General features: G+C 37.6%; 1 protein-coding gene across 2 annotated transcripts in view; it reads right to left on the reverse strand.

The window, feature by feature from the left end:
- The window catches only part of SLAIN1 (SLAIN motif family member 1), a 51,103-nt gene that overhangs the window by 11,471 nt on the left and 11,847 nt on the right, over positions 1-27,785 (reverse strand). Inside the window, exons 3-5 of one of the 2 annotated variants that reach the window (XM_040539231.1) lie at positions 10,169-10,318; positions 8,146-8,295; positions 5,553-5,891 (exon numbers count right to left, since the gene is read on the reverse strand). In XM_040539231.1, coding sequence (XP_040395165.1) covers positions 5,553-5,891; positions 8,146-8,295; positions 10,169-10,318 — 639 coding nt within the window. The remainder of the gene's footprint in view (positions 1-5,552; positions 5,892-8,145; positions 8,296-10,168; positions 10,319-27,785) is intronic. The other variant, XM_040539241.1, reaches the window with a different exon arrangement.

A 27,785-nucleotide genomic window follows, 5' to 3' on the forward strand; every position in this document is an offset into this window, starting at 1 on the left:
CAGATTCACATGCCTGACCAAAAGTGCACTATAGCTAAGGAATGTGATACAATGAATCATAATTATTTTGTCTCAGAGAAATCAATATCATTGTTTAAGCTACATTAGCAGTTTCTTTCACATATTTAAATCCTTCACATAAACCCCGCAAATTCAACCCCACTTTATCTGTACCAAATGCACAAAGAAGTTAAGAAGAAAAAAAAAAAAAAAGGAAAAAATATGTGGTTATCTATTATTAAATATAATGCTCTATATTATTTAGATATTCAGAGTTTGTTCTGAAATCCTTAAAAAAAAAAAAAAAAAAGCACCCAATTACGACTTCACCTTAAGGGATATATACTGTTAATTTCTCTTCCTCATCTTCAAAGACCTGAGTTAGTATATGCATTACATTTGTTATGCTTATAACATTTATAAATGATGCTTGTAACATCCTAAATACACCAGGGCCTAGTTAAAGATCTGTGGAAACATCAGTGGTGTAAAAACACAAATACAGATTGAAAATTAAAAATAAGTTTTTCAGTTAAGCAAGAGACACCATTCTTCATTATTGACAATATTTACATTTTGCTATGTTGAACACTTCGATTTTATTCAGATTTATTACTTCACTTCATGCTGGCATGTGTCTCCCTCCATAGATCCATAAAGCATATTAAAGATTTTTCCATTATCCTTCCATGACTTCTTTCCACTGTTCATTATTCTCAGTAAAACTTCAGGGATGACTGACAAAGTTTTTTTTTTTCTCCTTTTCTTTAATAGTCTGCTAAAATTTCTTACTGATTTCTCTCTTCCTTATGGAACTTAGAGAGAGGCTAAGAGCAGAAAAACATCCAGTAAATCAGTAAGAACAGGCCTTTTCTCACCCCTTCAAACACACAAATCAAGGTCAGTCTATACTGAACTGGTATCTAAACACAGGCCTACTTACTGACCCTAAAATGCTGCAATTGTACAGGAAGAAAGAGAGAGAGGAAGGAAGAGAGAGAGGAAGGAAGGAAGGAAGAGAGAGAGAGAGAGAGAGAGGAAGGAAGAGAGAGAGAGAGGAAGGAAGGGAGAGAGAGAGGAAGGGAGGAAAGTGTGCACTTTCAAGATGAGGCAAGGGTTTTGCAACACTTGATGTTCATAAAGTTTTGTCTGAGAAAAAAAGTATTCCCCAGAAGTGTAAGCAATAAAATAACTCATAACTAACAACTTCTGAAAAGAGAAAGCAATATTTTTAAAATGAATGGTATTGGTGACCTGTTTATGAAGGTATCAGCCAGGCTACAATGTTAAAAAACAACATGAGACATTAATGGAAAATGCAAATTAAAATTAACCAAGAAGCACACACTGCTGCTACTCAGTGAAGGATGTATTTTTCATCTGGTCCTTCTTAGTGCATTACAATAAATGTCTTTAGCTGGAATAATTTTGTCTAAAGTAAAAAGTTTCCAATTTTCAGATATTATACCAATGGGCACTTTAAAATGCACATGAAAAACAGAGTACCAGGACAAAATTTTATCGGTAAGCTTATCTAAAGATCTGGAAAATGGGCTTGAACACTAGAAGACCAGTTTCTTTTTCAGTATCTCGTCTACCCTGGATTTTCACTGCTCAGGACGTTTTCACAGTACTATCGCTCCATTACTTCTGGTCTCAGAAAATCAGAAATAATAAAAGGCATAAATATTAACATCTATTAAAAAGAATAAAGAGATGAAACAGAAATAACAAATAATAATTTAAATAAAATTAAAATTAAAGAGATGATCGTGTGCCACAGTTACAAAAAAAAAAAAAAAAAGAAAATTGATTTAAGGAGAGGGTATAATTTAACAAACAAACAAACAAACAAACAAACAAAAGCTTTTCTATTAGTGAATTCTTGGCAGAACTGGAAATAAAACCTACTAGAAAACATAGCCTATACACACTACAGGCAACGGCTACAAAATGTTGTTTTAGAGGTAACATTGGGTATGTCTCCAGCCCGTGCTACAGATGGTCCTAAATACTTTAAACACATATTAACATATTTACATTTGCACACACTTGCCACTTTATGTTAGTATTTACGAGGCAGCGTACAGGACAGGTCCCATTCATTCAGACACTTCACTAGTGGGATAAGTGGAGAAGAAGAACTTGGGCCTGAGAGAAAGGGTTAGATGGTATGGCATTTTTAAATAGATGTATGACAATTTAAAGCATGGCAGAGTGTTAAAATTACAGCAATGGGCAGCACTTTGCTAAAATACACTGGCAAGAACAATGACAGCTGGAAAACATCTGTGAGCATACTTTCACCCCAAGTACATGATGACCAGGGGCCACACACATGAGACTGACAATCTCTCTGTTGTCTAAAATGCCATCCTGTGAATGGAAAATAAGCAGATCATTGGCTCTAGTGGACCTCCACACAGAAACATAATGCCTTTTGAGAGATTCTATTTTGTCTAAGGCATCTGAACAGCACTGACAGATGTCTCTGGTGAAGTCAAGCAGGTGCACCAGGGCACCTCATACAGCGGCAATTGCTTATATGTAGGCAGCTGAAATAGGCACTGCATTCACATGTGGGCACCTACATCCCAGCATCTAACATAGGTGTCTCCATCAGTAAGGCAGATCCCATCCAATACATGTGTATGGACACACAAAATGCATCCTAGGAATAAAACATTCCTTACTCATCCCTTAAAAAGTCCAAAAGCATTTACAGCAATGAATCAGAAGTCTTATCTGCTCAGACCTTTGCAAGCCCAGTTAAGGGAAATGGCAAGGAGAAGCAGCCACCTCAGTCCCCAGAAGGCATGCATGTCTGCATCTGCACAGTCACCTTGACTGCCAGCCTCTGTTTGCTGACAGCTCATTCCCCTTGCCGTTTCCTTCAGGCCAGCATTAAGTTCCTCTCAGCCTTGTCAAAACAACTCTGTTATGGGGGTGACAGCTAGGGGACTGTCTTCCCAGCCATTGGGAACCTGGCTATGGCATTTGAGTGCTTGCTGGGATGTTCAGTCTAGGTAAACATTTTATCTTTCCCATTTGTTTTCTTGAAGGCACTTCTTAATCCAGCTTCATATGAAGAAATATATTAAAACTACTCAACATACACACAAGAGTATACTCTTAAAAAAGTATTGAAATTTTCCAAGTTTATCACATCTTCAGCATATTTTTTACAATACAGGTAGTACAGGTCTAAAGATAGAATAAGTATCTCAACTAGCATACCATACCAAACAAACTTCACTAAGGGCAGGTAGAACAGTACCACCGATACTGTTTGTTCTTAAAGGCAAAAAAATTGTACTCCAGCTAAACACACAGACAATTCTGGGGGAGGCAGTGCCAAAACTAAACACTTTTTTTTCTTCCCAGACTGAGAGCCAAAAATCAGTATTTATTTGCAAATTACTCTTCATTTATGGAGAATTCTGTGAATGACCAGATGAACCAGTGGCCAGACTGTTGACACCATATACAAGAACACAACTGATCTCTTTGGAGGAAGAGAGAGAAGTACTGTTGTAATGGCAGTATTATAGCACAGCATGGTGAAAGTGCAATTTGGATTAATTATCCATAATACTTTCCACATATATTGAAAGGAGGGACTTAACAGTTTAGCCTCTCCTTCTATCACACACTCTTTCTCATCTGCCTTGGTGAAGTGTAACAGTGTGAAACATTGTCCACCGTATTGAGGTTCAGACAAATTCTTATTTTGCAGTCTATCTCAATTTCAACCCGTAAGAGTTCTTGAAAGACAAAGAAATTGTTGGCAAGATGATGAGAAGTGTGAATGAGAAGATACTGTCATAACACTACTCAGACATCTTTAATACAGAAAAAAAATAAAAATAAAATTACTCCTTGTCTGCCAATAAAACACAGCCAAAGTAAAACATTTCTCATGATTAGCATTTTCTATTTCTGTTGATCACTGCTGCGTGAGTCATAGGGTGAAGGTGCAGAAGATAAAGAGATAATTCTCCTCTAAAGACAGTGGTACCGTCTATTATAGGATTGTCTGTCATGCCGGCAAACAAGTAACTGGAGCCATACACGTTGATTTCCTAAGCAACACCAACCAGATGATCCATCACCTCAAGGTTTTTGAGAAAAAAGGCAACCAGGTGATAAAATTGGTGGCCTTTTACATTTACATATTTTCTAGTTAATAGTAAGAATTTTGTTATTTTTAGTGTGCTGCAAATATTTTCTGGGATTTCCATGTAGGAATCCAATGCCTAAGTTCTAATGACATGAACATGAAAAAATCATTGAAAAAGGCTTTGGGAACCATACAGAAAGATTGCAGCACAACATCCTGCCCACATTCCTGAATCAAAAATGTCCCATAGCCTTCCTTTCTCTCTCCCAAACAGATTTTCTGCAAGCAGTTCACCGCTATTCCATTCTTGTACCTCACTGTTGAGAAAAATAACATTGGAATGAATGTGGTACATATGCTGTACCGACAAAAGCCCACATTGTTGTACTCTGCATTAACCTTAGCCTTCTTTATGTGCTGCCACTTGTCGATTATACTTTCATGCTGTGTCTTACTTTCAACACCAGTGCTCTTGGCACCAACCTGTCATGCCTGATTTGTCAGGAAAGTAACATGCATACCTGTAGCACTCTATAAATAGGGACTGTTTCGAACAACACATTTATTTTCTTGCCCAAGGGTGAGCTGTAACCTGTAATGTTACGAACAAGACCTTGACTGAAAACTGACGGTCTTAAATTAGCTTGGGGACTGAAGGAACAGCAAAGTAAGACACAGCAGGAGGAAGAAAAACATCATCATAATAAGGAACAAAAAGGAAGGTAACAGCAACAATGGAAGGAAACTTAATTCTTGAATAAGTACTGAAAGAAAAAAAAAATCAGAGACTCTGAAACACATCTCAGATGCAGTGAAAAAAGCAGGAAGGGCTCAGGGTAGTTTGGGAGTGACATTATCTACTACTACTTCAACAGACTGTCCTACCAGACTTGGAACAAGAGCAGAGCATTCACCCTTGTCACAAGCCCTCATCATGCATTCACAGCAAAGGTACATTAATGGAAAAGTTAGGAAGTAAAAAAGAGAATGTAGTTAGGAATGAAATGTCTTGTAAATATTTTGTATTTTGATGGATCTGTGAAAGCCATACACAGGCGAAGCACAAAAACCTGATCAGCTTTTCCAGCCAACCAGAAGATGCCTGGAAGATGCTCTTTTTCCTTTTTCTTCTTTCTCCACTTGTGCTTGTACGATTTTACACAGAACATTTTATTGCTGACTAAAGTAATTACTTTCATGACTGAGTCACAGATTACATTTGGTAGCAAATTACCTAACAATAACACTCCTCTAATAACAAAAAGTCACAATCATTTGCACAGGTTTAAAGTGGTTGTTGCAATTAATGGACTGATCTAGCGGTCATAAACTAAGCACTTTACACTTGGTTTTTGCAACTTGATCCTTAAAACTGGCAGTTTGAGCAGAGAGGCACAAGGAAAAGACTTTCTCAGAAAAGCATGCAACCCACCTCCATTAATCCTATTTGGTTGCTGCTCTGGTGTTTGGGCTTGAGGAGAATAGTAGGGCTGCTGGTAAGTACTTGAAGGGAAGTGCTGGGAAGTTGGGCTTCTCCTGCAGTCCCGAATACTGGAGAAAGTCTGTGAATGTGGGATTCCTCTCTGGAAGGGGGAGCAGCGGGTGAGGCGTGGTTGTGGAGGCGGGAGGTGGTCAAACTCTTCCTCGTCCTCAAGGCTATAGCGATCATATTCCTGGTCGCTGCATGTCCCCTTCTTTCCTGAGTGCAGTGATACACTCGAACTGTGTCTTGACACTGACGCTGAAGTTGTAGCATAATCTTGTCTAAGGCCTGTAAATTCCAAGAAGAGGATGACTTGGTTTCTGCTAAGGGATCAGCTCTTAACATACACTTCAATCCTGCAGACTCAGCAAGTAAGCAGACATAATTTTACAGCAAGAACTGGATTGGCAATGTGACCAAGCTGAAGATCTGCTACAGGATTCATCAGATCTAACTTTCAGTATCTCCCTTTCAGGTATCTGAGCCTGAATTACTTCCCTTGACATTTCTTTTTAATATGTTTTTTTAAAAAGAAAAAAAAAATACAGTCATCTCCAAAATGTGTGAGTCACCTTAGATGCTTCTCTTAAAATAACATGAACTGCCCCCAGGTGGTGCCTATTTATTTCTCTACCAGTGAGAAGACTACATGTGTATTAAGTATTCAACTTCTAAACACCCTAAATCAGAGAAGAAGTCAACATTCACACAATTAGTTTTCCAAATCACTATTATACTTTTATATTCCTGCAATAAAAATGCTAGCAATGACATTTCCTAAACATATAAGCCATGAAAATATTCCAGCTCTCCAACCTCTCTGAACCAGAGTGAATTCCTGCTACCACCCAATTTCACGTAAAAGGGTTGGAGGTAGGTAGCACTGTCGTATTTTAGACACGTGCATTTTACCACATTCTTCTCAAAATGTCAGTTGTTGAAAACTATCCAATTATTAGCACTGCCCCAGAAGAGCAAGTTTGCTCCAGGTCAAGTGAGGGGGAAGCATCCACAGCCCTCCCACATTCCCTTTTTCCTGACTGCACAGCAGCTAGCCCTGGAAGGCATCACCTTTCCAGCAGCTGAGTAATTCTGTGAATAGCTGGGAATAACAACTTCCTTAAATTTATAAAAAACTCTCAGCCTTAACAGATGTCTTTGTTGCCATAATGGAAACTACTTAATATGCTTGTTTTTCCCTCTTGAGTGGGAGTTTCTATTCATGTATGTGAAGGTGCATGCATGTTTACATGCACGTATAATGCTACCACTTTCTGCGGGATTAAGTGGACAACGACCGTCATTCAAAGATTGTGTACAAATTGCTATGACAAGAATGAGATACAACAGCTACGCTGGAAATAGATTAGAAGAAAAGCAGTATTTTTTTCCAGTTTACCAATGACCTGATTTCTTAGAGAGCTAAGTACCTGAAGTCTTTTCTAAACTTAACTCTGAAGGAGGAGAGAACAGATGTCATATAAGTACCACATTCCTTCATATCTTTGATAATCATAAAAATATATATTTTTTAAATTCTTATCACTTGCACATAATATCAGAAATTTACCAAGCCGTGACAATAGATATTCACTAGTTGAGAATTCAGCTCCCTTGGAAAGTTTCATACTTGCTGAATTTCTCTGCTGAATGTAACTAGTGCTACCAGACTTACAGCAAGTTCAGTTGCTAAGGCCAGTTGGTCTGGCCACATTGGATCTCTTATTTTCTTGCTCACATTTTATCTTCATTTCATGTAGTCAGGTATTATTTTGCACTGTCCTTCAGTCATCATCTCTGAACTTCCTTTGTTTTTAATAACATAATTTCCTCTTTTATGTCTTACTTGGCACTAATAGAAAGTAAGAAAGATACTGTCTGTTCTCTGAATGAATTCTAAGTCAAATAGTCTTTAATAAAATAAAGTTATTTTCCATAAATTACTATCAAGCCAGAATATAATGCCAAAAAAGCCCTTGGGCTCAGATTTGTGCATAATCACAAGTCTTACACCAAGATGTCAAATTGCTATACCTCAAAATTAAGAATTTAAAGGGGAATTCATATCAAAATTAATTTGAGAATTAATAAAAAGAAAGTAGGGGCAAAAAAAAAAAAAACACAAAAAAACAAACAAACAAAACAAAACATGAGAACTGCTTATATTTTTCCTTTCTCATGACATGTATGCATGAAAAAAATGCTTTAGCATCTCCCTTCCTCCTCATACAAAATAATTTAAATAGTATGGTAAAACATTGTAAAACAGCTAACTAAAAATGTGCTCAAGGGGTACGGAGCTACCAGTTGGGATTCAGCAATACATAAGAATCATGTTTTGAAATATCCAGTACCCTTAGCCTGAACCCAACAATGTTGACACCGTGTGCTTGCAGGTGAAGAGTTAGTCCACCTGCCACTGAAGAGGTGACACCTTTTAAGAAAGGTCCAGTTGACTGAGACTAGACAGGAGCAGTTCTGAGTGCCGTGGGTAATCTTCCTCAGATTATTCTGAAAAACAATTAAGAAAAAAGCCACCTACTCTCTTCCTGTAGACGAGCCATGATCTGAACATCAGTGAGGTCCTGCAGTTTGTATCCCATGGAGATTGAGTCATCCTCCAGCTCTGAGGTGCTCAGCTCACTGTCTATTGATGACTGTGGGCTCAAAGGGGAACTTCTAGAAATGTAACCTACGTAAAAAGAACACATAGTCTTTAGTTTGTGAATACGTCTGGCCATTTTTCATTCATGACTAACTTTCCTTTATATTACAGTAGCTGAAAATATTCTATATATATAACAGATGAAAACCTTCAGAACTATAGTGCAACCCACTAACAATTTGCAAAGGGACTTGATATTCATAAGTATAGTAACAGATCACGAATTCCTCTGCTTGTTCCCAAAATAGTCTTACAGAGCCCAGACAATGAATAATTTACTGAGTTCAGTTCTGACAGCTCAGACTAGTTAGTGTACGCTAAAACTATCTGCATTCGAATCCTTACGAGACTCCGGTTCTCCCTGTTTTGTTCTGAAAACTGAGTGCATATGTGCCTCCAACTTCTGCTCAGTACTCAGATTCCATATTCTAGCAATTTACCTAAATTGTACTGTTTTTCTTTAAATTGTTTATTATCATGAGAGAAATAAATTATTATAAAAATTAAGACTGAACTAGGCATTATGCAACAACAGAGAAAACAATGCCTTCTTCACAGAGCTATCTTTCAGAGAGGGCTCTGGATTCTATTTCTTCCTGCATAGTTGTAAAAGTATAAACTAAATTGCAATTAGTTGAATGAGCTAGTTTTTGCCCAACTTTAGAGAGAAATTTTGCAAATAAAAAAGCAGTTTACTTCTTAATATCCTTTGGACCACCAGAGACTCACTGCCTACAGGATGAAAACCATTGTGATGAAGGTTCTTAAGCTGTGCTTATATCACAGATATGTTTGTGTTCTCTAGCACAGCATCCATCTAAAATTCATCATAAAATCAGCTGTTCCCTAACAGGATCTCCAACAGAAAAGCACATGCAGGGGATTACTTTGCTTTGGAAAGATTGTAAGGGGTAAATATATTTGTTTGCCTTTTCAAATTTGCAAGTTATAACGGTTCTCTAGGTTTTGCAGAGGTAGTAACAGCTGTACACTTTTGGAGCAGCAGTTGGAAACTAGACATGAGAGACAGAACTAGATGCTTTTGTTTAGGAAATAAACAGCATCCCACTGAATAGAGGAGCTTAGACATCTACACACCGACATGAGGCATTTAGAGTCTGGGGCTGTATCTCACCTGCTGCACCCATAATCCTTAACAGGGCTTTGAGCACAGATTTCACACATGGTAAAGAAAATTGCGCACAGAGCAGTGTGGCACAGATGCTGACTTCCTCAGACTGTACCTGCTACTGCCAGCAATAAAATGTTAATGCCTCTTCCCCAGGGGATTATTTTCTTCATTGCCATTTCAGCTTAAGAGAAACCATAGATATAAACTGACTCCGGATACCTGTACTGAAGAAGGAAAAATGCAACTCTTGACAATTCACTGAAAGTGTTTTTTTTTCCTAAAATTCCTGTGTCCCCTTAAAATTTGTGGCAAAAGTAAAATAAATATTGGAATGGTGCCAGATTGAAAACAGCCATCTTTCTGCTGGCTATTTTTATAACAGGTAAATTCTCCATGGAACTTCATTATACAGCTGCACAAATGTTTCTATAGACATAAAGAAGGGGCACGGTGGAGTAGGAGGGAAGAAAGGGCAAAGCAGGGAACTGTTTAAACTGATGCTGTTTTAAATATATGCTCAGGTTAACCATTATTGAGAGCTAGGCTGTTTATTAGCATTGTCTTCCTGTAACACGCTGTGGAACACAGAAAATAACCTACATTGCTAGCTAATTGCAAAATTTTAGGTCATTTTAATAAAAGAATCCCTCTGAGATGAGAGTCTATACACAATCATCTGAAAGGTGCATTGTTGTTAAATGCTAGCAAGATTAGATTTGATTAAGCAATTTTGTAAGCCCCATAAATTGACAAAAAGTTAAGCATTACCTGTCCGTTCAGGTGTTAGTATTGCTTTACTGGAGGTTTTAGAGAAGCTGGGACTATTAAAGCCATTGGTATATGGGGTGAGTCTTGCAACGGGACTATAGGGAAAAGCCAAGGAGACAGGTGTAGAGAAGAGGTTCCGCCATCGGCTAGCTGTTACAAATGTGAGGGAGGAGGGAAAAAAAAAAGATTTATAGTTATAAATAGAATAGTGCTATTAGAGAGAAAATCATCTAACCATAATCTCTTCATTATACGTTGTTTACTCATGGCAAATGGGAAATAATGGTTCAAGTTTAGCAGCAAAACAGAAGACCAGCAGAGCCTTCTACACATAAGACTTTGTTCCACTGAATTTTCTAGTAAGTATGTGTTGTTTCCTATTTTCTATGTATACACCATTTTGGCATATATTTATCACATATATCATTGTGTGTCAAGACAAAGTAACAGAGGAAGCAAAACCCGTTACAGTTAATAGAGAAACAAATTAAATTTGTAGTGCTCTTCAAGGAATCATTCATGGCAATCAATCATCACACAATTGAATTACAATTATCAGCTATGAGAGTTCAGAGACAAAGCAGTAAAATACACCCAACCATCAAGTGCGAAAAACAACCATAATCCCATAGCAGACTTTTAAGCTACCATGACATATTCTCACTTCTCTTTTTACAGCGTTAAGTTTGTGGCTACAAAAGCATGAAATTTTTTCACTATTTTTGAAGACCAACCAAATAATAGAACAGAGCACATCTTTTTCTATGGATGGCTTACAACAAGGTTGTAAGGCATATGGTCTGTTCAGTAATGTCACAAAGAGCTTAGAGTGGGCAAAAATGCTAAAAGTTTATTTAATTTATATTTTCTTAGTTCACCTAGTAAAATAGGAATACATCTATAGTTTGGTTTGCCTATTTTTAGCATGTGTTAAAAAAAGTTAAACAATATTCATGCAGTCTTTGGAAAATAAATACTAGATATAAAAGTTGCTGCAAGTAAAAGGAAAAGATATACTTTTAAAAATGTAATTTCAGGGAACACATTCAGATGCAAGCAGTTTGTGCAGAAGAAAACCAAAAGATCACATATTTATTTGTGATAGATTCTGTTTTGCCCTGAGAGATGCTGTTTACAGTGACACAAGGGAGGGAGCTAGGGATATACTTATATCTAGCTTAGAAATCAATGGGATAACTTTGACACTTAGCAGGAGTAATTTGCTGTGACATGTGTTGCAAACCAGTTTCAAAACCAAAAGTCCTCAAAAGCTAAGTGTCTAACATACTGGACTTTATTTCACAAATCTACTCTATTATATGGACTTGTTCATACGGTTGTTCTATGTGCTCACAGATATTCAAACAAAGTTCAAGCATTCCATGTTTTAAAACCTCTCTGTCACCAAAATGATTTAGCAGGGCATACAAACTTTATTCTTCCTTCTTGATAACGTCAACATAGAGTGGCCATGGGGACAGAAAGGAAGTGCATTATGTCGGCGGGCTGTCAATCTCATTGCTGCAACCTTTTGGAGTAATCAATTAACTATCATTCCAAAATATAGTGTTTCCCCCATTCCTTTTGCTTTGTCCCACTCAAAGAGTTTGTCCCTCTCTTGGGTTTGCAAGGACAAATCAGCCTTTTGTACTCTTCCCACCAGTGCTCCTAAGCTTATAGTGAAGGAAACTGCTTGTTTCCAACCCTAGCCTGCAGTAGAAGGGAGGTATCTGCAATCCTTAGTGTCTGAAGGATGGAAGTAAGATATAAAAATGCAAATTGTGGTCTTTTCTGTCACCTCACCACAGAATTATTACAATTCCCTCATTTTTCATGATTCTAGTTCCTTAAAAAAGCTTAAAAAAAACTACAGTTCATAACTAGGAGCAGCATCAGCACCACTTCTAGAAAATTGCCCAGTGTCTAGCAACACGACAACCACTTCCACACAGAGCTATTTGTCCTTAACGTTTATTGAAGTGATCAGTTTAAAAGTCAAGTATGCAATGACCACAGATGACCACAACTCTACAAACTAGCGCACAATACAATGGCTAGGGATCAGATTAACTCAAAAGTAGTCAGAAACTAAACTGATTCACAGCATTCACTTGAAGAAACATGCATGATATAATAGATCTAAATATCATATCCACAGTTAATGTCTGTCACTTCCACTAGAAGTCATCAGTGAGGAGCAAAGGATGACAGTTCCTTACAATTCTATTTTTCTGCCTACCACAAGATCTGGTTTTGTCACAGTCTGATCATTTGCCAGGCCAATTAGCTGCCAGCATGTTCTCACCCACAGATGTGGTCAACCATACAGCAAAAATAAACATCATTCATTACTCTGTACAATCACTACTGTGAGCTGGCCCATGAAGCACAAAGCAACAGTTATCGTGACTGTGAAAGCAAGAACCCACAGTAAGAATATAATCAGTATTTATGGCAAAACAGATTCCAAATTACTCTTTCAAATAGTACGTGTTCTCAAGGGAAGAGGGAGAAGGATGCCAACAAACTCCAGAGAAATACTGTTCTAATGTCCCCAATTCTACGTCTTTCGGTCACCATGTATCATATATAGCCTGAGAGTGTTTAAACTTCACCTAAGGACTGACATTGTTTATACATACAATTAGTTTCATTATTTAGGATCAAATATAGAAAAACATTTTCATTAGGTTTCAAATGGAAATATCAAAATGAAGTACATACTGAGTACTTCAACAGTATTAACAAAGACATCAAAATCAGATTTACATAAGTCTTGTGCTATGCCAAAAATATAAAAAGGTATGTAGGAAAGGACTGATACATACATCTAGGCAAATATATAAATTAATGTAGAATTTGTAAAATCACGGAATACTGAAATGGATAGTCATTTTAGGACAGTTATTTTACTCCAAACTGATTCTGAGACTGCCCTGATTAGCACAGTAAAACACCATTACTCATGCAAAGATTTGCACTTCCTTAACTGTTCACAGCAGACTACTTCCAGAGGCTCAGACAATGTTGTGATGACCCTTATTTTAAATTTAAAAGTCCATCTGTTAGACTCTGATTTTTATAATATTTGTAGTTTTTCTTAAAGTCCCAACTCTGGTTGTCCAGAGATGAATTAAGAAACTCACCTACCCTTCAAAAACAAGGAAGTTTCTAACCCTTGCATTTGAATAGGAACTTGAATAATCCCTCTCTGAGTGCCTTATACTGAAGACACACTAAAGGAAGAAAAAGTGTCAGCCATGGAAAGGAAAGCAGGCATATCTAAAAAACCATCAAGAGAAAAGAAGCCAAAAAAAATCCATTTGATTTACTCATGGCAAAGTGTTAAATGCATTAACAATTTGACTTCTTGAAGCATGAAGCTGTTGGCATTTTACGCCAACAAATGGAATTAATATTCTTTAATATGAAAATACAAATTGTCCTAGTCTTCAAAGTAAACAGTTAGAATGGAAGTGCCCCATGATTTTCTTGGATTTGATCAATTCTTAATAACTAGATTGCTGATAACATAATGTGTTATATATACTATATCTACTACATCTACTATAATATTTTTAAAAAAGACTTCTCAAAATGTCTACATAATCAAACCAAACCTTTCCTTTAAAAGTTAAATCAGCAACAAGGGGGATTTTTCATAACTTTAAAATGTTTACTAACACAACTAAAATTTTAAAAATTAATTAATTAAGATCTCATTTTTATAACTTTTCTGGAGATATTAAAAGCTACAGTAGACTAGAGTAATAACTCGGAGCAACTATATACACAGAAATATTCACCATGTTGATTGTTGTTAATAATCAACATTTGATAAGAACTGATGGAAAAATTTATGTGAAAATCTCAGTGAGGAAACATATATACAGAATTTCATGGCTCAAAAGTAATGGAACACACTGCAAAATCAGAGCATGCTGTACCATACCTAAAACAATTCCTTTATTAGAAGCAATTCCTAATTTAAGCTACATAAGGTACTCTATCTCTAATCACATATACAAAAATCTGGTCTTGAAAGCAAAGCCAAAACTTACTATTAAAATTAATGGGATCATTCATAAGCTGGGACACAAGGTAAAAATGGCATTGACCCTCATCATGTTTTAATTTTGTGGAGTTACACTGAAGCAAAACAGAGACAGATCGAGCGCTGGTGCTGTATGTAAAACACTGTACTACCTAAGGACAACAGCTTCCAAGAAACCAAAAGAAGTACATGCATATTTTAAACACCGTCCATTTTCATAACTCCACTATGAAACTCAGTTTGACAGAATTCTGTAACATGGCAACTTACCTTCCCTCTAACAACACAAATGAAAAATGTTTCTTTGCTATAAAAACAGAAAACAATAAAGTCATAAACAACTATAATATTACTGAGTAAACAAATTATATTTGAGTTGCAATCTAGGCTGTTCATCCACTCAATTAGCTTAAGTTTTATATAAGCCTTCCGGCCAGAGACAAAAATACCTTTTGAATTCAAAGCTAAAAAATAAACTGAATTGCATATATACATTTATTTGAACACAGGTACTGACTACATGGCTTCAACAAAATCTCTCCATTGAGAGAGCCAAAAAATTGGAGGAGTATTTACAATACTGTCAATCCAGTAAGTTCAAACCTGCAGGTCAGGATAAATCTAGGGTCTTGTGCTGTGCCCTGTGCCCCTGCACTGTCACCATGTCCTGCCTGCATACCAGTCACACAGCTCTTTCTTGCTGATGTACTTTCTTTTGAGAAGGAAACCCAAACTACTTCTATGGTACATTCCGCATATGGTCGGTTGCACAGCATCTACGCTTAAAAGAAAAATGTCTTTCTCATGAGTAAAATGCACAACCCTGCATGGGAAATACAGGTATTTAGTTAATCACTGGGGAAATTCAAGAGTGCTAGAAGGGAATTCAAAATCCACTCCTTACTGTAGTCTAAACCAGCTAAGAGGCATCATCTAACTGAGACAAATCTAAAAACTCCCTCCCAAAGATATGTTTTTAACCTTAGTTTTAGATTCCTGTAAAATGGTGATTCAGAGTCTGCAAACTCCTCCTGAGGGTATATGTATGCCTGGGAACAGGTAAGTGGCTAATGTGTTTGAAAAGACAGAGTAAGGAGATGTAAGTTCCCACTACTTGCTGAATATTGCAATTTTGAGGATATTTGCATAAGAAGTGGGAAATGTGGGCTCCTACTACTCACTGTGTAGATCTACTCAGGTTCTCGGAAAACCCAGAGCTCCTAGATAACAGTTTTAAACACTCCTAGGTGGACAAGAGGTGCTATACACCCAGCTGCATTCAATGCTATGCTGCCACTGTGCAGGGATGGATCTCCAGGTACCTAAGTTTCAAAGCAAAGCCCAAGCAGATCTTGTCTCTCAACTACCTCAGTAGCTCTCCAGCAGAAGGAGCTTAGAATCCTTAGGCCTGCATCACATGGTGAGGCATTCAGCTTCTGTGCTCAAAAGAGAATGACTATAACATCTTCCAGCATTTATTTGAACACTATGCTTCCAAGCTACCCTCTGCAATTACCAGACTAAAAACCTTTCTGTGAAAAATTAGGCTTTTATTAGTTTAACAATATTACAAATTCTGGGCCTCTAGTAACTGGATGTATGAGCATCGAGTTGTACTTGTAAAATTGGAAGTTAGTCTGGAGCATGTACATATTCTCCTCTTGTTGAATATTATTATACCACAAAGTCTCAACTTTCCAAGCATCACACTCTTAGTTCCAGTCTCCCACAACAGTCGTGGTCATCTCAACAGCTTTTTTTAGCTCTTACAGTTTCAAAACCACAGCTGTAGCTCCCTTAGCTACTCAGTTATCGGTAGAAACTTTGCCATCAGCACAGAGTCACATTTCGTATGTTTAATGCACATTTTCACTCACATTGAATCTGTCATTGTCCAAAACTATTTCCCTGCACTGCCATGCCCAGCTCACAAAATGCTCTTGGGGCTTGTTTGCTGTTTTTGTCCCTTGATGTCTTGTTCAAGAGAGGCAAGCTACCTCATTTTCCCCAGATGCAATGATGACAGAGATAAACTCTGTAACTGTAGATCGCACAAGTGCATAAACAAGGGTCTCCAAAATAAAACTTTGTGTATGTATTTATCCTTAAACCTTAAACCTGCATAACCAGACTGCAATGGTTGAATAAATAAATGCCAATATTTTGCTTCGGTTTTGTTTGTTTTTCTACACTAAATCATATGACTTCCTGAACTCTTAATGTAGGTTAGCTAGTGAGAAATTACGTCAATTAAATGTTTTAATTTGATTGCTTTTTGCAAGAATGCAATTCTGCTACAAAATTCTACGTTTTCACAGTGTTTTTAGTAGTCAACATACAGGATTGCCATGTAAAATAAATAAATAAATCAAAAAGAGAGATTAAATACTCTTTTTACACAAAGAGCAATCCAAATCAACTTCAAATTCCGTGTCAAATGTCTGAAGAAAACAACTGCCACTATGGCTAGACCACACAGTGATACATTAGGAGGAGCTCAGAGAATTAATAAAGATTGCCCACTTTCCTCTAAGCCTAGGAAAACTGACAAATAATGTTAGTTTTAAGTGTATGTGAGACCTGAATAAGCTTGTTTCCCAATTCATTCAAATAAAGCAAGTCTTTTTTGAAAAATAATGTAAAAGGATTAAATATTAGTGTAGAATGAGAAAGCAGTTCTGTTGGTTTATATCGGTTTGCTACTGTCTAAATATATCATACTACAGCAATTCATATACCTCAAGATCTGCCCCCCACAAAGATAGCATAGGCCTCTTTTAAAAGTACAATCAGAAAGCGTATCTAAATGGCAGTATTTTCTAGAACTTTTGCCTAGTACAGCAAAGCAATGTAATCAACAGCATGTGTTTGGCACGCTGCAACTGGTGAACAAAATATAAATCTAAGACTCAGGAATGCTATGCTTTGTTAGACCTATTCCAGTTGTGCCAATTATTACCTACCAGTATGGGCAGGTAAGTTTTCTCTATTTTTCAAGACAGATGAGCTACTCTATTTCAAAGTAACTTAATGAAAGGCTGATCTGAAAATTGTCTTTGGACACATTATATACTGGAAAAATGACTACGTTACATTCCAACTGCAGTGCACTGAATTGCAGAGAGTCTCTAACCACCGCTCCCCAACTCAACTTGTTCATAAAAATGATTTTTTTGAAAGTATTCAAAAGACTAGAAAGAAAACGGAATTGAGAGGTATGAGTTACATGCCTCCTACAAAAAATCAGGATACCTTCCCTTGTGAAAACTATGTGCTTTGGATGGTTAGTTGTTTTTTGTTGTTGTTGTTGTTGTTGTTTTGTTTGTTTTTCTTTTAGTTTGCCTCTTCTTCTTAGGTGAACTTTTAACCAACCAGTTATATAAACAGTCAAGTACAGATGCTTCATGAAAAATGTAATTGTCTCAGCATTTATTTTCTTTCCGGGCACACAACACTCCCTGCATGCACAGGTCCAAAAACAAATTTTCAAGGAAGAGGTAACAGACAAATTTGGCTTCCAAGTTTCCCTTTTTTGAGAAATTGGCCAAATATGGTGCTGAAATACTAGACCTAAGGCATGACCTAGGGCCCAAATATCTGTTCTCTCCCCAGCTCCCATATTCAGCAAGTGCCATTTTATGTAAACTGCTAGTCTGATGTATTTTCCTTCTGTTTAGTGGATTCTTAATCAGAATCATAAGTATACAAGCTCTCACATTTCAACTAATTTGAAACAAGATACAATTACCTAAGCAGAAGACTCATTCTCATGAGAATTACTACATAAGGTAACCTGGAACAAATCTATAGCCCCAATCTCTTCTGCCAAACTATAATAATCTCATTCATTAAGAAGGGTGTTTACCTCACTTAATGTTAAGAGTCTTCAAACAAGGAACTAGGAGCTTCCAAAATAAGGAATTCTTACTAAAGGACACTGTGAATGCTAAAAATTTACATGGGGAGACCACACAAATGCACTCAGGAGGAATCCACCAAAGGTTAAATGATTACATCTAAATAAGAAATCACATCTGGTTCAGTCAGTCTCTGTACTGGAAATACATCTATGAGTGTCAGGGAAAGCATGTATGCTCTTTCACCTTGTTCTCACTCTCTTCTATTTATCTATTTCTGTCACTTTAGGGCACAGGAACCTGTGTCACAGAGACACAATAAAGACGCTCTTATGTATAGACATTTATGGCTGACCTCGTCACCACAGGACAGAATATACTCAAAAGAGAAAAAACAGGGCATGATTCACCTTCCCTCTGCTTTAAGAGGACAAGAGCTGTGCCTGTTTGTCTCCACTGACTACAAAGGGAGCCCAGTGTAACTGGCTCAGATACAGATCTCTGCATATATTCAAAAGAAACTTACTCTGACAACGTTAATTACAGGGAACAATAAACAGAGCTTAGAAGCAGATTTCAGAGACTGCCTTCAGTTTTCCCTTTTTCAAAGCAAATGAAAAAGACAAGTCCTCTGTAGCACTAAAGCACAGCAATGCTTGCAATCATCCAACCTAAACAGTTTTCACAATTCAATTAAATTTGTTGCACATCTTTCTTGGCAGCTTGAAGGGGAAGCCTTGCTACCTTTCTACAGGATGATGCTTTACCCCAGCCCTCCCCATGCCATCTTCTCAGCTGTACTGGTACACTGTACCAGCAATTAAAACTGTCCTTGCAAGACTTCATGCTCAATCAGACCAATTAATTCATCTTTACTAAAATGAAATTTTTGTAATTATATTTTTTTTAATAAAGAAGAGTTCTTTGTTCCAGTTTACCAGGAAGATGCTGGCAAGTTGTCAGGGCATTTAAGAGAGAGATGGAGAGGCAGAAAAGAGCAGCAGGAATGTGGGGCTGGTGAAGTTACCATTGCCTCCAAAAGAAATGCTTGTCAGAGAACAGCCTCTATGATGTGCCAAAAGGAAGGTGAGATGAACTCAGTGTCTTACAATAATTACTTACTTACACATATAGCACAGAGCAGAGTAACATCATTGGCAATTTCATCATATTTTGATTTTAACAATTAGCATCCAAAAAATGTCATGTAATCATTTCAGCTAGCAGATCTGAAAGGGAAGCAGTTCCTGCAGGCAAGACTGAAGTTAGAACAGGATGTGTATGCCTGCTGAAGAGAAAGTGGGTTATATTTCCATATAAAAAGATTAGAGGAAGACACAACCATAGCAACATAAGTTGTCTTATTCCACATGTAGTGGATCGACAAGAGACTTGCAGGTTTGTCTACATCACAGAGTGGAGCATCAAAGAGCCCAGAACATGAGGAGGCTGGTACATCTATCTACCTAGAGAAAGATAAGACCATGACAAAAAACTAACACCAGTTCCACAATCAGCACAGCTTCACTAGCAACTAACAGCATCCAAACTGGCCAGTATAACTAATCTGGTCTCACATAGTTCAAATAACCTTGCAGAAAGCTCCACACCATACCAATTTATGAGTGGTGTCTTCATTCCTCTAGCCTGAAACAGGTGTCCTCACAGGAGCATTCCCATTCAGTCTACAGAATGGAAAAGCATTAGATTTAAGCAGAGCAGTGTCAGAAGATATGGCACACATATCATTTTAACATTCTGAGCATAATGATCAGTGTAAATCACATTTTTCTCCCTATCCATTTAACACTGCCTGCTAATCCAAAGGGAAAATGCTTTGGTTGGCACGATTTGTGAAATAATTTACATATTTCTTTTTAAACCACAGGTCTGTCACTGATTACTCTAACATTACCATTCTGAAAAAGACATATTCTGTAACATCACCATCAACAAAATCAGAAATCTCATGCTTATTGCATAAGCATTGTGAAGGTGATCTCAGCTTTTTTTTTCTTTTTTCTTTGGATTCATTAGGTTTGGTAACAGCTTTGTCTATATTTCAGTTACAGTGTGATACAGCAAAATCTCACAGAATACTATGGGAAACATCTGCAATCACTCAGTGCAGGTTTACGTGTTCCATTTGCCACAGTTCTCCACAAATAACAAAAACAACTAAGTCTTGAAATGAAAACTGTCTTTTAGTTTTTTTTCTTTAAATGCTGGCTTTCAGGTCTGAAGTGTCTCCCAGGTCTGAGAAATAGCCTGGCTGGGTCTCAGCACATCTCTTCACTAACCTGCTGCTTGCCAACGCTGGAAATCTATGTATGCCATATAACTCATACCACTCCCACCCAGCAGACATTTGCTCTGCAGAGCAGCACAACATCCTCTCTGAGGTCTGAAGGAATCATGGGAATGTCTGCAGATAAACAAGCATGCAGGATTATGCAGCTGCAGGAGTCATCTCCACAGCCTAGATAATTCAACACTTGCAGCATCCTCGTCAGAGATACTTTACCAGGATGTAGCTCTCATGCAGTAGGGTTAGTAACTACCAGCTTGAGATGACTGTGCAGCACTATCACCACAGTTCTGTGGAGCACAGCATTATCAAAAATAGATGAAGTACTTAAATCTGTTTTCTCTGACTCAGAACTTCCACACCGTGATTGTCCCTTGGAGAGGTGCTTTTGACTGTAAAGGTATCAACAATGTGGGTTTGTGGAAGGGGAAGGAGATGCTATCTAAGCAACCTAACATGAAAATAGACTGTTGTAGAGTTTGTCTTTTGCATGTTGTTCCTGTGCAAAGCTTATATAGTATTCACCAGAATAAATACAATTAATATTTCCTATTTCTACATAAAATGTATCGAGTTGTGTAACCAAGTTTCAGGTACACTGTAAAGAAGCCAAAAAAGTTTAAAGTCTAAAGCCAGGACCATAATCTAACAAAGTTATTAAAAATAAATAAATAAATAAATAAATAAATATAATAATAATTTTAAAAAAAGCTAATTAGGCTGCCTTAACCAGAAGAGGAGATGGAAATTCCTTGTGCCCCATAAGAAACTCCTACTATCCTAGTACCAGATCTCAAGGACAGGTCATTCGATTTTGAGACAGAAAGTAGTTACCAGGATTGCTATTTAGAGAGACTATGCAATTCACTCTAAAGAAAGGAGGTGGGAAGCAATACCTCTACAAACCTTCCAAGGCACATTCTCTTGAGTATGCTGAATTCAATACCCTCACTAGCCAAGATTCTGGATCAACGAAGAGGAAAACTTAGTATTATCTACAAGCATAATAATGCATGTTAGGGCAGGCGGGGGGGGGGGGGGGGGGGGGGGGGGGGGGGGGGGGGGGGCGTTGCTAACAGTATTGGCCCATGATTAAAAAAACTGTGCACTTAAGTAAGCACTTCATCATCCTAAAAAATATCTGGTGATAAAGTCGACTTAGGAGAAACCTGACCTGTCATTCCTTTGGACATGGTTACCTATTGTTCAAAAGCAGGCTTTCAAGCTGCTAATCCATCTGGTACATACATTGGGTATGAGACTTCTGTTATAGGTTGTCATGTTCCCCAGTCACACAGCTGTGTCCCTTGGGACTACCTGGATGTGGGGATTTTGCCTCAGTATCCAAGGGGAAGGAGCAGCAGTATCACATCCCCTATTCACATGGGTGTTGCATTCACCCATGTACAAGACATGGAGATGCAGTGAAAATCTTTTTCAGCTACAGTAAAAGCTACTGACAGCTGGCAAATGTAAAATCATTTTTGGACAATTCTCTTTCAGATTACTCCTTAAGCTACAAGTTATGATAATGACACTTTCCATGGGCATCCTTCTTGCAGCTCAAAGACAGTTGCTTCCCAGAACCAGTCTACTCCACATATCCACTCAATTCTTTACTTAATAAAGACCAAGCAGACCACTGGTGAAAGAGTATTTTGGCAATACAGTATTGAGGGACTTCTAAATGACTCATACCATTGAGAAAATTTGTTCTTTATGTCCACACTCTACAAGCATGACATGAACTAAAGAAGTTATAGAATAAAATGATTTTTTTCCAGAACAACTATATGAGTATACCAGAGGCTCCTTCCAAGGCAGTTCATGGATTCACATTCTTTTCACATTCTTGACAAATGAAACTATGTTACATTCAGGTCTCCAGTGCTGACCTGACCTTCCTGACACTGGCACAACTGCAAGAACACCATGCCTAGCTCTGTAATGTGTATCAGAAGAACTCCACAGTGTCTAGTCAAGTTTTACAAAGTCCTCCTCAAGCAAAATCTCTGATTAGAGGCAAACTTCAGAGTTTTAAGCGGTTTGTACTAATCACTGCCAGCTAACTCAAGAGCATTAATTTACTGTATTTTCAGTGACATTGGAAAGAGTAAATCCTGAATCTTAGTTCATCAAATTTCAGGCCATAAAGAATAAAGTTTTCAAACTCCTTTCAAAGTTATTTGATATTCATCTCATTAGCAACCAAAATACTTTAAGGACCTAACATAAAAATATTGCAATGACACCGAAGTCAGTTAAAGGCTCTTCATGATTTTAGTAGTTTTTAGATTAACACTCTGATTTTCTACTACTAGAAGTTTTCTTCTACTTCTATCTAGGATATGAGATATAATTACAAAAGCTTATCATAACATCAATTTTTTGTACTATTTATTTTTTTACCTCCCTTCCTGCCTTAAGATTAGGGAAACATTATTAATGTCTCAGGTTAATTTTACAGTGGTGGAAGGCTTGCTTTCCATGGATCAATTCCAGTTTACTACAACATACATAAACACTGTGAATTCATATTATTTGATAGATGAAAATCCTTTCAAAAGCAATGGTATGGAAGCCAATCTGAATTTTAGCCACATAGGAGAGGAGAAGTGGAGAACAACATTTTGCAAAACACAGTGTGCCCTTCATCTTTAATAAATTCTGTTGTCATGATTCAGCTCAACTAATTTTCAAAGTTCATATTCGACCCCTGTCTTACCTAAACAGCTGTGCTCCTCTCTATCCCTTCCAGCCGCTTGAGAAAGACAGCATGAGATGAATCTTACTCTGGGAACATCTGTTTTTCAGCAGACACCTCAGTCCCTGACTAGAGATTTCAAGCCTGACATTTAAGAAGGTTTAAGTAAAGAAATTTGAACTTTATCTTGAAAGCACTTACAGCATGTTTAACACAGAGAAATACAGACATATATGGTAGCTAGAGATGTGAAAATTGAAATACTAGGAGTATCATGACATGTATTTAAATTGGATCCAAGGGACCATGTATATATATCCATGTATATCATCCATGCAGCATTGCACTGCCATGTGTGGATTTACTGAAGCTAGACAGGTTGTATATATTAGCAGGAGCAAGTCTTATGGTATACTTATGTTTTGATAAAATAACAAGGAGCAGTGAGATCTTCTGTGTGCTCCATATATATGTTTACCCTTCAAGGCAACCAAGAACATCAGAGGCTTTCATCTTGTCAGCAATCTGCTTTCTACATAGCAAAAAATTACAGGTGCCATCTATATTCTTAAATCCAGTCTGAGAAGGAGGCCTGTTTTCAAAACCAGCAAACCTGATAGGGCTTTTTTGTGCAGAAATAAGTCTCTCTAATGTCTAGCAACTGTACATTAGATGGGTCCAGTTTACTCAGCCAGAAGCAGTTTAAAATGTGCAATGATAGTACTCTTTTAGAAATGTTGTTTTTCAACCCCCAAGAGAACAACAGCTGCTTTGTGATCTCTTGAGTCTTTGTGTCTTTGTACTGGTAGGTCTACAATTGTCAGTGCAATCATGTTTCTCTTCCTGTGAATTCAGTACAGAAGTCATTGCAACCACAGCAGTCACACAAAATTTTGCGCTGGACAGGCTCCCTTTCTGCAGCTTGAGTCTCAGGTGCTGAATAAAGGAATGGAGGAGACAGTAATGAAAGTGCCATTCCAACAACAACAACAAGAAAATCACATCAACTAAAACTCTTCACAAATATGTAAGAATTATGGCAAACTGTATAAACAAACAGACAAACACAAGGAGCTTTCATGCTCTTCTGTTGAAGCTCTCCTATTCCTTTAGTCTATTCATTGGGCTAGAGGAAAAGCAAAAAAGACTATGACTGAGCAGTTAGCATACTACTTCAGAGAAGGTGCCTAGGGTTCCTCTCTATTGATGAGAGAATTTCATTTCCACCTGCCACACAGGATATAAGACAGTTCCTAGCAGACATATACTATACTGTTAAGCAGACACACTAACAACAATTAAAATCCAAGTCAAACAGTTGGAATTTTTTTTCTCAGAAGAACAGCTGGCTGCATGAAAAATATAGCTAATTTGAATTTCCTGAATTTAAAATGTTGGTAGCATGTGTAATTATTTTTCTTTTGTACACTGACTCCTTCCTTTACTTTCAAATGGAGCCCACCATCTCCAATGGAGGTAAGGATAACAGGTAAGGAACTTGTTCTGTAAACAACAGACTCATAGAAGGACAATTTCACATCCTTCTCTTAACAGTGTAGGATAATAATTACATACAAGATGGAATCTAAATATATGTGTCCATCCAGATACAACTTCCTTCATCATACCACAACATGAAAAAGATCAAATAATTCAAGCATTAACCCTAACTATGTTTTTTCTAACACTATGGGTTAGTCACAAATCTCGCCTACATCCAAGAAACACCCTTAAATGCAACATTACAGTTTCCTCTACAAATGCATCTACCTGCTGCCTTTATTTACATTTTAAAACTCTGGCAGAAGGGTTTTGCAAGGGAGCCTCTCTAGCTACATTTCTGAATCTGACACTGTCTTCTAAGATGTCACACTTCTTTTTCTTTGCACAAGTATAGCCACTGCCTATACCACATCAGAGTAGAAAAGCTAAAAGTTAGGCTCAAATCAAGGTTAAAAGCAGTACTACCCTCCGATAGGCCTGTGGCTTTTGGATACACACAGCAAGTGTCACAGTGACAAGCTTATGGGAAAGTGTTAACACTTTTACTTAAAGCAGAGAAAAGATATAAAATCCTTCAAAAAATAAAATATATTGTAAAATATGGCTTTCATCCAAACAGGTCAAAAAACACTTAATGCTGGGATTAAGAAAATTCTGATACAGGTTTAACTGACTGATAAATGTAACAGGAAAGTATTAGGAATATACATCCTACTATAGAATTAAGGTTCAACACCAACCTAGCATCACACTAAAAAGCACTAACAAGATAGCTACTTCTAGAAAAATGAGTAAAATGACATATAGATATTTGATATAGATACCATTGTCATCATTATTATTGTCTGTGGGGTCAGGACTTCTGTAATGACAATTTTTAGAGAGACTACTCTCTTCAGACTCCCAAGAGAAAGATTGTCTATTCCTGGCACTAACTCAGAGCACGTTGCTAAATTTAGGCTCTTCTAGAGAGATTTCAGACACCTCTCCAGAGACACCCTAAGCAAATTTTGCCTTGTCAGTACTTCCTGTAGGTACCTACACTGCAGTGAGAACTGAACAGACATTTAACAAAGAGGCAATCCTTGCTTCTTGCAAACAGGCAACACAAGTATAAGCTGACAGAAAGGAGAGAGGAGTATAACACTATCAACAAAGAGTACAGTGCAACAGAGAAAGCATGAGAATAGCACAAAACACAATAGTCAAAGCACACGAGTTACAGAAACACCATCAACACAATTATTACATTTCTGCAACACCTTTCTTCCCAAGCCTTACTCTGTGGGATAAAAGGCACTCTACAGTATCTTTTTAAGCATTGCCACCCCCAGAACTAGTCAGGTCCACAATAAACAGAAATGAGCTTAGACAGCAAAGTTTAAGATGCTTTTCCAGCTATTCACTAAAAAAAAAAACCATTTATTTCATCAAAGTAATAATTTCAAACTTATCAGCACCCACATATACCAAAAATAACAATATCTTTTTCTTGGAATAAGTCCAACACAAGCACATACGTGCCTCCTCACAAACAGACTTTTTTTTATATTTATAAATAAAGATTAATTTGTAATGAGAGTGAAGTATTTCAAACCCACTATTTCAAAGTAAGTTAAGAAACAATTGTGAGACACTTTTAATGCTGAATACACTACAATACATGAAGCAGAAATGACAAAAAGAAACTTGATGACACCACGGAGAAACAATGACTCCCTCCATCACTTTAACCTGTCATATTTAGTGCTTGCCTATAAATCACTCTCTCCCCTGCTTTTCCCATGTGTTAGGATGGAGGAATAAAGAGCACTAAGAAGGTTTGGTAGTGTTTTGCTTGAGAGATGTGGTGGTGCCTAGTGACAGGACAAGAGGCAATGAGCACAAACTGAAACACAGGAGATGCTGTTTGAACACCAGGAAACACTTTTTGACTGTGAGGATAACTGAGCACTAGTACAGGTTGCCCAGAGAAGTTGTGGAGCCTCCCTCCTTGGAGATCTTCAAAAGCTGTCTGGACATGGTCCTGGGCAGCCTGCTCTGGGTGTCCCTGCTTGAGCAGGATGTTGGGCCAGATGGGTTCCAGAGGTCCTTTCCAACCTCAACCATTCTGTGATTATATGAATTCTAGAGAGAAAGGACCTAAAAGCATTAGAATGTTGAACCCAGTCCCCTCAATTTTCAGGCAACAACAGAACAGACAATTAAGCTGATATTACCCATACATTTGGGGCCACAAAAATCTTTTCCTGCTCCCTTAACAAACTTAAAACATATTATGAAGCAATAAACATAATTAGAACTATGTGTGGAGCCAAATTGTCAAATACCTTTAAAATATAAAGTCAGATTCAAATTCTTAAGACAGCACTCAATACTTCTCTTTTACTAAGGCCGTATACTATGGTAGTACCCGGAGTCCAATGAAACCGGTATTACATTATACAAGCTACTCCTGAAGGATATAATACATTACAGACCCTGTCCCTAACAGCTGACAGTCTGAACACCACTTTTGTTTCTGACACAAATCTTTACATGGCTTTGAACTGACTTTAAGAAAAGTGACAGACAGTTAATCATATCATAGGATCATAGAATTACAGAATGGCTTGTGTTGGAAGGGACCTCAAAGATCATCTAGTTCTAAACCCCCTGCCGTGGGCAGGCATGCCACCCACTAGATCAAGTTGCCCAGGCCTTGTCCAACCTGGTCTTGAACACCTCCAGGGATGGGGCATCCACAGCTTCTCGGGGCAACCTGTTCCCGTGCCTCACAACCCTTACAGTGAAGAATTTCCTCCTAACCTCTAATCTACATGATGACCTAGAAAACAGTACTAGAAATACCAAATATTGGTGCAGATGTAGCAAAACACAGACCAATGTGGGAAACGTAACTAGGCATAAGCTGTTTCCTTGGCATGGAGGCAATGGTTAAAAAAAAAAAAAAAAAAAAAAGGAATAAAAGGGGCTGGCCATATGCAAACAAGCTGCTGCTCAGCACACCAGTCTAAGTTCTGCACTTGATTACCACAACATCTTTCTACTTCTTATTGAACTCATCTCTTTTTCTGTGCAAAGGGTTTTCTCTGTGCCATGTGTGAGTGTGTGCGTGTGTATGAGAAAGAGAAAGATTCCAGCAAGCTTCAAATCACACTAGCCAGTGGGCAGGACAGGAGGTCTGGGAA

This window comes from Cygnus olor, chromosome 1 (assembly GCF_009769625.2).
Source record: "Cygnus olor isolate bCygOlo1 chromosome 1, bCygOlo1.pri.v2, whole genome shotgun sequence".
Classification (NCBI taxonomy): domain Eukaryota; kingdom Metazoa; phylum Chordata; class Aves; order Anseriformes; family Anatidae; genus Cygnus; species Cygnus olor.